We start from the raw sequence: 14,370 nt of genomic DNA on the forward strand, positions 1-14,370 counted from the left end.
ACCCACTACCCCCCACGCATCGATCACACTGACAGTAGTGGGCACCCACGCAAAATGAAAATTGGAAGAGAGGGGAAAAAAACGCAAATTCGGACACATCCCCGTCCATCCCCGTTTATCCATCCATCCATAAACATCAAAACTTAGAAGCGAGCTTAAACCTTTACCCGGCCTTCTAGAAGGGTTCGGAGGTCAGAGCCCTCTCCCTTTTTTTCCCACCCCCAACCCTACGTTATGTTCACACTAAACCGTAACCGATCCCGAGGCTAACTGAAGTTAGTTTCTCCGCCCGGGCCGGTTTGCCGAGCCGTTGGAGCGAGAGCGGGAGATTGAAGGAGTGACAACGGTGAGTGAAGTTCAAATGATGAAGATACATATTTGAGAGGGTCTTCTTGGCTGACTTCACGAACGAAAACCTTGACATTGCATACATATCTGCAGCTAAAGCTCTATGTAGAAAATACCCTAATACCTACATGCGTTGACGTCTCGGTTATCACGTTCCATTACCGCGATTTATCCTTCTCTATTCCAGGGAATATCCTATATACCGGCACATCATTCTTAGGCTTCAGCCAAACAGGTCACCCCCTCAACCCTCGTGAAAAGTGCCCTGCGTGGTGCTTAGAACGACCTTGAACTTCACATGTTTTATGTGACGACCTAGGCAGGTATACTTGTTTTTGTTTCCAGAGTACATGCAGCAGAGGAATGAAGCAGGCGAGTTAAAGTGCAGATCGATCTTTGAAGAAGCACGGGAACGGTGTTCGATCCGGTAATTGAGTAACGTGAGTGATGATTGTGGCGGAGCTGGTCATGGTGAATTCATTCTGTGGCTTAGAACCACAGTCAAGAGAGAAGACATGTGGCTTTCTGGTGGCTTGCAGTCAACAACCAAACCACCACAATAGAAAAAGGGGGGATAACGAAACACCCCAAAATAACCTCTCTCTGATCCTCTTTCGTTTGAGGAAAAAAAAAAAGTTTGGACGAGAGTGACGTTCCCCGCATTGCATGTGATAAGGTTACATTAGTGTATATACCACTCCGGGTCGAGTGGTACGGATGTGTAACCGTGGTGGGAGGAGGGAATCGAGAACTTGAATTTAGATTCAGATTTGGGCGAGAAGTGATATAGCTGCAGCAGCTAAGTAGGTATCTGTCTATATCTGCTGTTGAATATCTTTTGACAACAGCACAGTACGTACCTCCTATATTGACAACAACCTTCATCGAGTCTACATGTCGCGACAAGAGATATGAAGCAGAGGCAGACAGTGTGTGGGAGCCTGGATCGCACATGGCTGGGCGTCTGGTGTTTTGGTTCCGTTTTAACTTGGCTTCTTTCGTTTCGTCCTCGTGCTTCGGCAATGGTCCGTGCTCGTTGCTTGGTTAGGTGTGGTTGACCCCTGGACTGCCTACATCTCTAGGGGCATGCACATCACGAGTGCCATACCGTACATACAGATGGCCACAAATAGTAGAAAAGAAGAGGAGTGGGTTATGCATAATCTGTTTTCTCTCTTCCGAGAGGAGGTGAGAATGCATTTGTAGATACGGGTAGTATAGGAATGAGAAGAGATGGGAAAAAGAAGAAAGAGTATGATGCTCTTTCTATTCACTACAATAGGTATATGTAGTACTCTTTGACATGCATTTAGGTATATCAAAGAACCATACCAGAAGCTTGAGACTACACCACAGACATGCATGCATCGTAGACATACCTCCCAAGGCAAAGATCTGATCTGATACACAGCATGGTTGGAAACATCTTCTCTTCAAAGGAAGAAGGAGAAGAGGAAGAAGAAGAACAATGACCCACAGCTGGCTGCATTACCAGTGCGTGTTCTCGGATATTTGCTCCATCTCCCTCTCCCACCAATCCACCAATCCACCTTTACGGGCATTTCCGCTCACGGGAAGAGGGAGCAAGTCCTGGCCATTCGCATTTAGGGGGGGGGGGGGGGGGAGCGCCCCAAGAGCGCCTCTCTAAACACGCTCTAGTGAACCTGTAAATCACCCGACATGGTCCCGCGCTCCTGCGTACCTATTCCAGAAGAGAGGAGCACCTATCACATATGGCCCTCTTCCTGTAACGGTTCCTACATGAGCATAGTAATGTACATCCCGCCGGTACTCTACCACCAACTAGAGTGGAGTATTTGCCTTACTCTAACCAATACCCTGGCATGGCCGGCCTACTCTACATACATACATACATGCTGTACAGACAGGGGAGGGGAAGAGAAGAGAAAAAAGGACATGCATGCAGGCCCGCTTGAATCGAATATAACATAACTGAACATCGAAACCTCACTCTCTCTCTCTCTCTCTCCGAGTTCTCCCTCTGCTTCTTTCTTTTCCTCCCCCCTTCGCTCTCTCCCCACGTTTCCTTTCTTTTCTTTGCCTGCTTGCCTGCTTGCCTGCTTGCCTGCTTGCCTGCTTCCTTCCTTGCTTGAGGTTTGACACGACATAGCAAGAAGAAAAAAAACAACGAAGCAAAGCTAAGAGTTGAAAGCTGGCCGACACTTAGCCTATCAGCCATATTAATCACAAACGAATGAATCGATAGCAACGAACCCCCCCTCCCTCACAGGTTTTTTTCTCTCTCGACAAACGTTAAACGTTAGACGAACACCGCTACCACCGATAACTTTACTACCGCAGCCATAGCCACTGCAACTGCTACTACGTGACGATACGATACTTTGCATTTTTTTTTTACTTCTTCAGCGCTGCATCTTGCGATACGGTTTTCGGTTCGGTTTGACTATTCCTGGGGTCGATAACGATTGACTATTTCTCGCCAGTATATACTGCCTACTAGTACTACTACTGCTACTACTACGACTGCCTAATAACACTATCACTACCAGTTTTCACCACCACCACGATCTTTGTCTATTACCATTCCTACTACCATTACTATTACTATTATCTGGTGGAAACATTAGAGGCGGCGTGTAATAAACTATTTCTACATCCCTCACTTTTACTTTAGCGTTTTAATTACGCATATATAATTCTGTACTCTGCACGACTAGTTTCGAGTACAGTTATAACCCATTAACAACATACAAAATGTACACAAGCTTCCGTCAGGACTCACCCCTCTCGTACATGTCTATCACACCCAGCGCGACCCCAGAGCTAACGGGTCTCTCCCCCGCCCCCCGACCCCGGCCTCATCTCCAACTTACCTCCAACCTCTCTGAAAAAACCAGCTCAAATACAACCTTCTGGTCGGCTATGGCTCCTGGCACCCATGATAGCGGGTGCGAGTTCAATCCAGTGATGCGTTCCGATAGTGGCATCCTTGTATCACCTACCAGCGAGAAAGGCGGCCGCGAGCGACGAGAAAGTGTGTCTAGCGGATCAGCATCTACCCAGCGTTCTGGACGCTCTGGACGCTCCGCATCAACTGCGGCTACAAGTACAGCGACTCGGAGGTCTTCAATACGGTACCAGAAATACCCACCGCCACCATCTCGACGCCAGTCGAGCATTTACGTCACCTCGCCAACGACCTCCGAAGACCATTACAGAATACCGGGTGTGGAGGCGCCGCCAAGGGCGCATGTGAGGCCGGAATCTGTGTTTGGAGCGCCGGTGGTCGGGCTGGGTGCGGTGACGATTGATTGGAAAGGTGACGAGGCGAGACGGAGGGAATATGAGGAGGCTGATAAAGAGATGAAGGGATGGAGGAGATGGCTATGCGGATTGGGAGGACGGAAGAAAGTTTTCTGGGAGGGCGAGGACAATGGCAGTGTCAGGAGGTACAGGCTTGACTTGCCACCGGCGCCGGAGGCAGGTGTGAGTGAGGGAAAGAGAGCAAAGAGTAGGCGGAGTCGAAGGACATAAGGCCGCGAACGAGCCCGCGTCATCATTGATGCCACTTATGAGTATTACGCTGACCTGCGACCTTGTATTTTTGCATAGCCCTTTTTTTTTATGTTGTTTTCGTTTCTCGCATGACACTGTTTTGAGTAGTTTTTTTTATTCTTGTGCGCTGGTGCGGTTTTTTTTATTCCATGGGTGTTGTTGATTTTCTTTTCTTTTTTTTCGAGCGAGCGAGCGAGCGGGCTTCTTGTGATTCATTGTACTGTTATTTTCTTCATTCTTGGGGTCCGGGGCGTTTTTTTTTCCCTTTTGTTTGCATTTAGCATTTTGATATCCCATTTCTACGGTTTAGTTTTCTTCTGGCGGTAACGATTTTTTCTCCTTGTTTTCTGCTTTGTTCTATCCGTTCCTTCAGGTCCGTCTGGGCTGAGCTGGGTGGACCATACATTTGTCAACTCTTTTCTTCTCTCTTCGACTTCTGATATGGAGTTCATCCTCTAGATTTTTTTTATTGTGTATGGTCGACCTCTGGTGTGTTTACTTGAGCGAGCGAGGTCAGCCAGCATGCCACGGTCGGCAACTTTTTTCTTCTTTTTTTTTGATGCACATATTTTTTTTACGCTGGTAGTCTTTTATTACTTATGGATTGAGGAGAGTGTGGTGTAGTATATGTAAGGGTGGATCCGAAAGGGATCGATGGATGTGCGGCAGAGCATGTGGTACGAATACATCGGATTGGGCTTTAGGGCTTCATGATATGACACTACTATTTAAGAAACATTTACTGTCCTGCTTTGTTTGTGCGCATTGATGTTTGTGGTTTTGGTAGCAGTGGTTGTTAGTACAGGTTGAGCATGTGCATGTGTTAACTTCGAGTGATATCTGGTGACGTTATTTAGTGTGTAGGTAGACTTGAATTTAAAAATTGGGTTCTTGACAAGCTTGAACATAGTATTCACACCTTCAAAGCACTGCACTATACTCGGAACCCTCTAGTAGACCAATGGCATGGTAATGATAACAGACCCACCATCCCGTACCACCCAGAAACCGAGTGATAGTCCATGCACCAAATTCATTCCCACACAACACATGCAATGTCACCAACACCACCAACCACTCACAATCCTCAATCCCACTTCCCACTTTCCCACAAAAACGCAACTCCAAACGTCACCATGACCACTCTTACTACCTCATCGTCACCATCATCACCTCACCCTCCGCCCCCCACGCGCAACCCCCCCAACCCCCAACCCAACAGCCAAGCAAGAAACAGCGGGAGATCGCCACCAGAAATCTACACACCGCAACGGGTACATGGTACGATCTGAAACTGCCCTTTATGTTGCAACACAATAATATAGCCTACCCTACCGTACCGTACCGTACCGTACCGTACCGTACCGTACCGTACGTACAGTACAGTACGTAATAACGCCCCCCCCCGGGGGGATGGGTTTGGCGCGCGCTTGGAACCGTGCCGGCCTATAGATTTGGCGTGTTTGTAAGCCAAGGGTAAGCACGGGCGGGCTGCGGGCGAGCAGCAGAGTGTTTCAGAACGGCACCTGCAGCCTCGTTACTGGTTGTGGGAGGTTAGGTATGTTGGATAGCTGGGTAAGTGGTGCTATTTGGTATAGATATGCTCTGATATGTCAGTCGAGGTTAATTGATCGTGCCATATATATATATATATATAGCGGACCCGTGCTATAGGATCAAGGAAGGGAGGAAGGAAGGGACGAAGAGAGGGAGGGAGGGAGGGTAGTCGCTTTATAATTCGGTAGGATATTTTGTCTGGATATGTGGGATCCGGAGCGGTTGCCCGAGACCCTTTTTTCCTTTTCTTCGGCTCTTATTAGGTAGGGGTTAGGGTTATTACGAAGTAGATAACCTCATTTCTGAGTTTTGAGGCGGGTGGAATAACAGCTAGGTATGTAATAGGCTGATAAAGTATGCTTCCCTTACAGAAGCTCGTTCTAATGGTCTATTTGATGAATAAATCAGTCAATCAATCATTCTCATGGTCGTCTTTGACGGAACGGAAAACCTAACCCTATCTTGGTATGCCTTTTGAAGGGTATCAATGACAATTTGCGATGTTTTCGTATATGTAGGTTCCAGTAGGTACCATGAACGGATTAACTAAGGCCCTGGACATTTTGCCATAAACCATAAGAATTAATTGAGATTACTAGGCAGAATAGGGCAGACTGCCAAAAAGACTCGGAGTCAACTGTATGTAACAGTAGCAGTAACAGTAACAATAGTACTGAACTGCGAGTACAGGGAAAATCCATGGACAGGCACGTGGTGTAGGCAGACAGCTGGTACGGTGCCTACTTTTACTACCCGGAACTAGCACCCTCACAGCTACATACCTTGTTCCCAGACCCTAGTAGTAGGCTTGACCTAGAAAGCTGCCTGTCTGTCTGGCGTTGACAGACCGAATCCCCCCCCCGGCTCACTCCCGATGTAGGTACATACTTACTTTTGCAAGTAGTACTTACCTCCAGAGCCCAGGATCCATACATCCAGGTATGAATGGCCAGATCTTGAATCTCGGAGTACCCGTGGAGAGAAGGTTTTTGTGCCACCCTGGGTCCATCCCAGAGTGCGGAATCGCTACCTAAGGTTTTGAGCAACCATACTCTCACTAACTATTCCCACGCACTGCCTTTTTTACCTTCACTCTAGATGCTTGCTATTGTGCGGCACATATCCGCAGAAATTTAAAAGAGCAGAGTAATATAATATTGCCCATGTGTACTCGTACGGTCCGGCCCACTCAAATACCCTAACTCTGCCATGCCAGTACTCTACGCCAAACACCTATCTGTTAATTAATATCATTGACAACGGCGGATAGCCACACGCCCCCTCAGCTCACACGGTTTAGCACGGGAGATGCTGCTGGTGGTCCCGTGCTAAACCGCGATACCTTTAGTACGTACATAGATCAACATGCTGTAACCAGTGATGTGTTCGCCGGTGCAGCCCCCATGCGTTTCCTGTGGAACGTTGGTATCTGAAATCCCTATTGGACCAGGCAGCGAAAAGGCTTAGCTACGGGACGAATCCATCCTGTTGGGTTGTGTAAGTGTGTAGGTATGTATGGGTGTTTTGTGTGTTGTGAGTACTAGTACTAGTGTGCGGTTATGTGGTTGCAGTGTAACGGCTCCAACGTGGAGATCAAGGACAGGTTAGGGTTTATTTTTACTTACTCCGGGGTAAATTCATCAGTGATGATGTTTCGTGTTCTATGTAGGTATTTGTATTGTGGGGTAGATATCTGGGGTAGACGAGTGTTTGGCTTTGTCTCGCTTTGTTTTGTTCGGCGCGGACGTGGATTCGTTTGATTTGGGGTGGTTGCTGTTGTTTCGGGACTTTACTCAGTGATATTCATGGCGGCTGATCTAGGAGGACCAGGGCGGGATCGGATTGGTGGATGAGGAGGATCCGGGGAGGAGATGTGATGTCTTCTCTCGGACACATCCCACTCTATCGTATCGATATCGTATCGGCGTTATCTCCAGCAGAGGGGAGAGGGAGGGAACTCGTTAGATACCCATTATCCTGCCCCATGCACAAACAACACCACCATGGACACCCCCCATCCAAAGCCAAAACGAAGAACTAACTTCCTGCTCTGTCGGTGGCTGCAGAGGATGATGAAAGAATGAAAGAGAAAAAGAGAAAAAAGGGAAACGGAAACACATGGGCGATCTGGAATGTTAACGGTCGTTGAACGTCTAAGGAATGATCCACCTCACCTAATCCGTTCTTAGTAATTACCCGCGTGCGGTTTGATGGAAATCGCTGCCTGCCTGTCAAGCCTTCGGTCCCGGACACGAACAGCTTCCGGCGGCCGAAAACAACCCCGCTGGTGCCGCTTTTTCTTTTTCTTTCCCCTCATTTTTTTTTAAACCAAGCTTTTTGTGCGAAGCTGTGAGTAGTAGAGAAGGGTATGAGTCGTGGCTTTTTAGAGTACATTGTCTTTTACCGCTGCACTGTACTGAATTGCGTCTGTAACTCGCTGTGCGAAGCTTTGTAAACATATTCCAACACAGTACGAGGTACATACATATATCTTGCAAGGGGTCAAGGAGTCAAGGAGTCACGTTAGTCCAGTTAATAGAATGTTCTTAATTTCCTACATGGTATGCTTATAATTATATGCCCAGGCCCACCCCACCCATCCATGATCCATACCATCCATACCCAATCCTCAGACGATTATATATGGCATGGTACGGTGTGTGTGGTGTCCAGTCATGCGGCTGAAATAAGCCGCTGGGGTTAAGACGAGACTACTCCTTCCTCCCTCGTAATTAGTAAATTGGTTATTGGTTAATTCCTTGAACGGGAAAAAAAGTAGTGTGTGATGGGACCAGGGAGAGCAGAGTATATATTGTTGTTGTTTCCCCTCGTGGGATAGAAGGGGTGCCACTTTCAAAAAAATTCCTTATTCTATTGAATAACCCAAAAGGAGTGCTGCTCTTTTCCACCTGGAGAGGGAAATACCAGAGGAGGGTTCGTGACGGCCTTTCTCAACTACTACTACAGCATCGAGAGGAAAGAAACAAAAGAAGTAAACAGCGGTCATGCGATTCGTTACCATAGCTCTGCTTGCAACGGCGGCTGCTTGCAAAGCGGTTGGAAGTGTCGAAAACTCACGAGATTCATTGGTTGTGCAAGATGTCCTAGTGCAACGGTACGCACTCATTAAACACCTACGCCTCCCGCATCAGCAGCCAGACTAATAGTAAACCGACTTATAGATATAATGCCTTCGACAACAGCAACATAGCTGACCTCGAGCTTCCTAACGACCTCCATTTCGAGAGTAAACAGCAGACAGTGCAAGTACAGACCCATGAGAATCAGACATCTGCACCAGAAGTGCAGAAACGAACCGATTCCTCGACGCCAGGAACAAAGATCATGAGCACGTGGAGACAGGTGGTGGGTGGAATTGCGGTTGCGGTGTTGGTGGCGGTGATTTAATGTGGGACGGTGGTTCTTTGTTTACGGTACGGTGCCGTTGGTGTTTTATGGCGTTTTATTATTATTATTATCATCCCTACTCTAGCTCTAGTTAGTAGTGGTGGAAGGAACATGGGATTGGTGTTTTATTGCTTTATAATTGGGACCTGGACTGCATGTGGCTAGCTTTGATTCGATACTGTTGTATATATGTAGTAATTGATATATATGGCATGGCATATTAATTATTTGATATAGTCCGCGTGCGTAGGCCTAGGTTGAGGTTGAGGTTGAGGTTGAGGTTGAAGTTCTGGTCATGAATTCAGGATCTTCCATGCTCTCTATGTATCCATGTTTCTTCGAGCTAAAATACATAGTGAGCTACATGTAGCTAGGTTGATCTGACCTCACTTGCACAGAAACAGATGGCATCAGTTTACGCTTCCACCTGCGATTCCTCAAATATAAGTATAACTGTAGCCTTATCCCAGAGCGGTCTGAATCAACTAAACCTGACATCACCATGGATACGGACACTACCGTCGTCGCCACCACCGGCTGTATTACAATCGTTATCATCACATTAATGACCATCATGATTGATTTAAAAGTCATACTTGGGTAACTCAAGACACATCCTGGTACCGGCCGCCCCAAAGACCCCTTTTCCAGATACTTGGATTGACGTGAATTGGTGGCGGAGAAACAATTCTGAAGGATTGATTAAGTTTCTTACTACGATATGAGTGTCATGAAAGGTATACAATAACTAAAGGTTTTCAAGTCCAGAATGTCATGTATCATGACCAGATTAAAACTTGATGCTCCCACTCTCACTTTCAAGTGCCCAAGATTTCAAAACCCGTATAAATACGGCGCCAAATTACTCCAACTTCATTTCTTACCATCATTAATATTCACCTTTTCCATCTGATCTCATCGAATATATACATTCACACAACACAAGCCTTCAACTAATTAACAACTACTCAAAAGACCAGTATGACTCCCTCCATCCTTTCCTCACTCTCTAACAAGAGTAATAGTGGCCACAAGTACGCCAAATCATCACTCTGTCTCCAAAATACGGCCATTCCACAATTACCTATAAGACTTACAGACTTAAGTACATTTAACCTCCATACCCCAAATACACAATTACCTAGAAGGCTCGACTTAAGCACATTTAACCTCCGTACCCTCAACGACACTTATGATGCCGAGAATCCTCCAGAGTCTTCATTTGACACGAACGCACTCACAACCTATTGCACTGAGAAGGCGTGCGGCTTTGATTACCACACGTACTTTGATCAAGAAGAGGGGTATACCCGCTCTCTAGAAGTGCAAAATAATCACGAAAGTGGTTATTGCATAGACAGTAGTGGCCCTGCACCTATTAACGAATACGGTCCAGTGTCTGCTAGTCTCATGGCTCAGTCTAGGGAGAAGTCGTCGGGCTTGGATTACTACGACCTTGTTAACGAGGAAGGGGAGGAAACTCATTGGTTGGAAGCTAATGATCGTACCAATAACAACTACATGTCGTGCGGCATCGCCGAATGTTGCGGCGGTCATGATAACTCTTTGTGCGATAGTGGCGAAGAGGATGGCCATGAACGCAGGCCCGAAAACACTATTTATCTAAGTGGCCATGGCAGTATGTCTGAAATTGATATCGAGCAATATATAGACCCCTCCAGCCCCCAGTATGGTGGGGATGCATATGATTATTACGGCTATTTTGACGACGACGAGTTGGCGAATGTTTGTTGGGTGGAAGCCGAAGGATGCATCTGCGGCGTCCCCGGATGCTGTGGCGACACCTTACTACATGTACTGTCTCCCGATGAGTAGGAGTCCTTGCTCAATATGGCGATCATAGTGGTTTTTATTATTGCTGATATATATCATGATAAGCAGCGAATTCAGCGATTTAGGGGTGTGATATTGACTAGTGCAATTGCAACTTGCTTATTGATTTTACCTTTAAGATGGTATAAACTATTAGATACCATGAATTTATTAGGACGACGATGATAGAATAAATATAAAGTGGTGTCTAGGAGTTGGGCCGGTAGTCTTGATGTGAGGGAGGTAGAAACCCTAGCCCTCGAGTGATATTTCATGATCAGAATGTTTCCATGGGCCTAGCCTGCTTGGGGTTTAGCTAGTTGTACTATTTGGCTGCATATTAAATATCAGATTCGATTCTAGAAGATAAGCGTTTAAAAATTAATTTTTGCTGATATTATAAACTGGCACCCATTATATTAGCTGAGGCTTGGTAATTGATCATGAGAAGAGTAAGCGGTGCAGCGGATTTAAGATGGCGCCGGACCAGCTACAATTCCACACCCTCAACCGTGTAGCTCAAATATCTCTCTTACATAAGTACGTATACCCAAATAATCAGTCTTACTTAACATTATCGAATTTAGTCATACCGCAAGGATTTTTGGCGACATAAGGAGAGTTAGATGTATTCACATAGCTAGCTACTAATTGCCACGATAAGTTATCGCCGACCTTCCGGGTTGCAACTGTGTATGTCAGATTATTTTTCGTGAAGAACTTCTGTATCATGACTGTGCTTATGCTTAAATAACAACATTATGGCATTGATGAACAGAAGATGCCTTACGATGTTCGTATTAGACCTAATGCGTCTCGTGGTGGGTATATTGGTATCGATTAAATCTATGAGTCCAACGCTTACACCGATTATACTGCGCTGTAGTATGGGCTATGTTTCGGGAAATTCAAGAACACGCAGAAACAAGTACATACCTACTAAAGCTTATAAACGCCACAGCCGCGGCCTAGCACCGACTGGGTTTCATACGCATACATGCAATCACGAACCGCATAAGCATGTACTCGTATTTTCGTGACGTTTGTAAAAGGAACCGCTATTGCATACCATACTAAATTGTGGACTTGGCGCGTAATTGTATGGTATGCAATAGTGGTTCCTTTTACAAACGTCACGAAAGTACGAGTAGCTACATGTACATACAGTAAGTACTGGCTACATACCAAGCCAGTTGACGTTGAATTAAGGTTTTTTGGCACAGCCTACTTCAAAACGACATACTCGCGTGTTTAGAGTCCCTGGGCGGTTGGCTCATGGGGAGGGGGGGGGGGGGGGCGATGGGGTACGTACATGTGGATATCGCAACATGTATAGTGCAATATACATCGTTACAAGTAGACAGCATACGGGGGTTCTACAATATATTATGGTACTTACCTTGTGTATTAATAGATGCAGTTTTATATACGTACGTAGCTTTAATTTTATACAATCGTGGCTGTTGGTGTTACTGAATTTGCAAATGTGAGGACACAGAAAATTTTAATAGGAAAGTCGTTGAGTGATACAGTCGGCCCCATAGCTATAGACCATCGATAAGACCTCCTCCTTCTCCTTCTTCGCTTTGCTTTCCCCCTTCAAACGTGATAAATCATATGTTGATTGATCAGTCCTCACATCGTGAGTCCATTAATCCGAGACCAATCAATCGATCGAATTAAAATGCCTCTCCAAGCCAGGCTCATACTGCCGTTGCCGCCCTTAAATTTTTTCAAAACGGTGATTGTGAACAAGAGCTCGGGATATTGAGAGTCTAGACCTCGCCCCACTGTTATGTAATTGCCGGGTTGTCCGTATAAATGAATGTCAAAGTCTCATATATTATGTCTCTATTTTGTGGGTACGTTCACTAAACTGGAGTGTGTGCAGATCATACTCACCCCCTGCCTACACGTGAGTTAAGACAGCCTCCGTACTTCCGGGGAATGGGGGACTGGGGGGCCGGGGAGAGACATACTCGCGTGGCTGGTTACTTTTTTGGTGCTTGGAAACTCGGGGCGTTTTCGCGGACCTGAGCTATCAACCCACGATATGTCTCCTTTAGTCAATTGAATCTACACGTTCATTTATTTATCCCTGTGAGCCCTTTTTCCCTTTCTTTTTCCTCTCTCTTCACCGCCTTTGACCCGTATATCATGAGACTTTTCCTTACTATGGGTATCAAACTAGCTGATGGTGACCCGGTTGTTGATGTGCTTTGCACATGTGCGTAATATCGTAGAGTAGTATTCTGCTCAGGTAGTGTGCTCTTTAGGTATATACACCTATGCAACGCGTCCACGTCTTCCTCCTAGAATGACGTCTGGGATTCCGAATCTCATGAAAATATTCTGCAGCATGGGAGAATTTGTGGCCAGAGTTCAATCCCCAGTGTCTACACACTAAAGAATATATTAATACCCAAGATATGCACGTAACTTTTACAAGTAAGCAGCCAATAAGCAATTCTCCCATAGCCTAAAGTGGCACGGACGAGCTTTACCTTACGTCTATGTGTACTTTGTTCTTTTCGATTAGAGAGTAAGCACCCACAGTTGCACCCAGGGTCAATCTTAGCTTCGGGTCCGTTCTGTAAATGTGAAGAATAGGCTGAGAAGAGGCCGAGGCGGTATTGATTCCTCACCGTGCTGCACGGGAGGGGTTAAAAGGACGATCATAGCCTTACTCCCCCCACATAAGGTCAACCCCAGTCATCGAGATGTAGTTCCTGGTTAGTTATGTTAGTGATTCCATAAGTTAGTAGTGGATTTTCGCCCACGGAGGCTGGATTTGAAGCACGGGTCTTACATAACCAAATACTCATGCAGTAATCCAAACTCTACCCCGACAACCAGCTGAGTCATATCCATCCTTTCTTCGGTCGTCGTTGGTTGTCGCGTGGCGATAAGGTTGCGGCCGCTCCCGAGAGTAGTAATGGCGTTTCCCGGATCCTGCTAGCCTCGGGGGTTGTGGCACAAGCGGCCATAGCGCTGCAGCCGCCAGAAGCGACTCAAACGAAATGTCTGTCCTGTATTGGTGCGCATACGTACTCTATGTATGTGCGCTTCTAGACTATTAGTCTGTGGTATTATTCCGAGAAAGCAAAGACTGGCGCACTGACTGACTCGAAGAATAGATAGCTTGGCTCCATTATACAGTAGTATCGGTCGGAATGAACCTCAGAGCTTTATCCTCTAGATCCCCATCGAGAGCGTGGTAATAATGAGTCTCAACAGTAGATGCCATGCATGGTTTTATGAACAGAGAGAAAGTACATGGAGTTATTTGAGGACAACGATGTCTGTATATTCTTACGTTATAAACACGTAAATATGGAAATATATATACGTACTTTGTTAGTAGTCTTCAAACACCTGTTCTTGCTTTCTAAGTATATTTATCCAAAAGAAGACAGTTTCTCCTGTTTTTGTTCTTCGTCCGTTAATTAACCCAATTGGCCCAGCCTCTCCCATCAATCTGAAATAGTGTGAGGCCCTGGCAACGCCATGAGGTTCATGATAACAACTAAGCGTGTGCTGCATAGCTGGCCACATGTGTAGAAGGTTTATATCCCCTATTACTGTCAAATCCAGTATAATCTAGTTGGAACTATTTATTAACATCTCCCTTTAGAGGCATATTCTATAAACATCGTGGAAATAACTCGATACATACAATACCACACC

At 46.0% G+C, this 14,370-nt stretch overlaps 5 protein-coding genes across 5 annotated transcripts; 3 read left to right on the top strand and 2 right to left on the bottom strand.

The window, feature by feature from the left end:
- Window positions 1–3,084: 3,084 nt before the first annotated feature.
- Window positions 3,085–3,864, top strand: LAJ45_02488 (uncharacterized protein; the record flags this gene model as incomplete). The annotated part of the gene is made up of 1 exon (XM_046112079.1): window positions 3,085–3,864. The coding sequence occupies one exon, from the start codon at window positions 3,085–3,087 to the stop codon at window positions 3,862–3,864; it is 780 nt and encodes a 259-aa protein (XP_045974979.1).
- LAJ45_02489 (uncharacterized protein) lies at window positions 3,189–3,509 on the bottom strand (the record flags this gene model as incomplete). Its single annotated transcript, XM_046112080.1, has 1 exon — window positions 3,189–3,509. The coding sequence occupies one exon, from the start codon at window positions 3,507–3,509 to the stop codon at window positions 3,189–3,191; it is 321 nt and encodes a 106-aa protein (XP_045974980.1).
- A 2,485-nt stretch (window positions 3,865–6,349) lies between the features above and the next one.
- LAJ45_02490 (uncharacterized protein) lies at window positions 6,350–7,083 on the bottom strand (the record flags this gene model as incomplete). Its single annotated transcript, XM_046112081.1, has 4 exons — window positions 6,350–6,472; window positions 6,530–6,547; window positions 6,798–6,880; window positions 7,068–7,083. 4 exons carry the CDS (start codon window positions 7,081–7,083, stop codon window positions 6,350–6,352), a joined length of 240 nt encoding a protein of 79 aa, XP_045974981.1.
- Window positions 7,084–8,447: 1,364 nt separating this feature from the next.
- On the top strand, window positions 8,448–8,850 carry LAJ45_02491 (uncharacterized protein; the record flags this gene model as incomplete). Its single annotated transcript, XM_046112082.1, has 2 exons — window positions 8,448–8,557; window positions 8,625–8,850. 2 exons carry the CDS (start codon window positions 8,448–8,450, stop codon window positions 8,848–8,850), a joined length of 336 nt encoding a protein of 111 aa, XP_045974982.1.
- A 981-nt stretch (window positions 8,851–9,831) lies between these two features.
- Window positions 9,832–10,686, top strand: LAJ45_02492 (uncharacterized protein; the record flags this gene model as incomplete). The annotated part of the gene is made up of 1 exon (XM_046112083.1): window positions 9,832–10,686. One exon carries the CDS (start codon window positions 9,832–9,834, stop codon window positions 10,684–10,686), a length of 855 nt encoding a protein of 284 aa, XP_045974983.1.
- Between the last annotated feature and the right edge of the window lie 3,684 nt (window positions 10,687–14,370).

Source organism: Morchella importuna, assembly GCF_003444635.1.
Source record: "Morchella importuna strain M04M26 chromosome Unknown Morimp01GS004, whole genome shotgun sequence".
Taxonomy (NCBI): Eukaryota; Fungi; Ascomycota; class Pezizomycetes; order Pezizales; family Morchellaceae; genus Morchella; species Morchella importuna.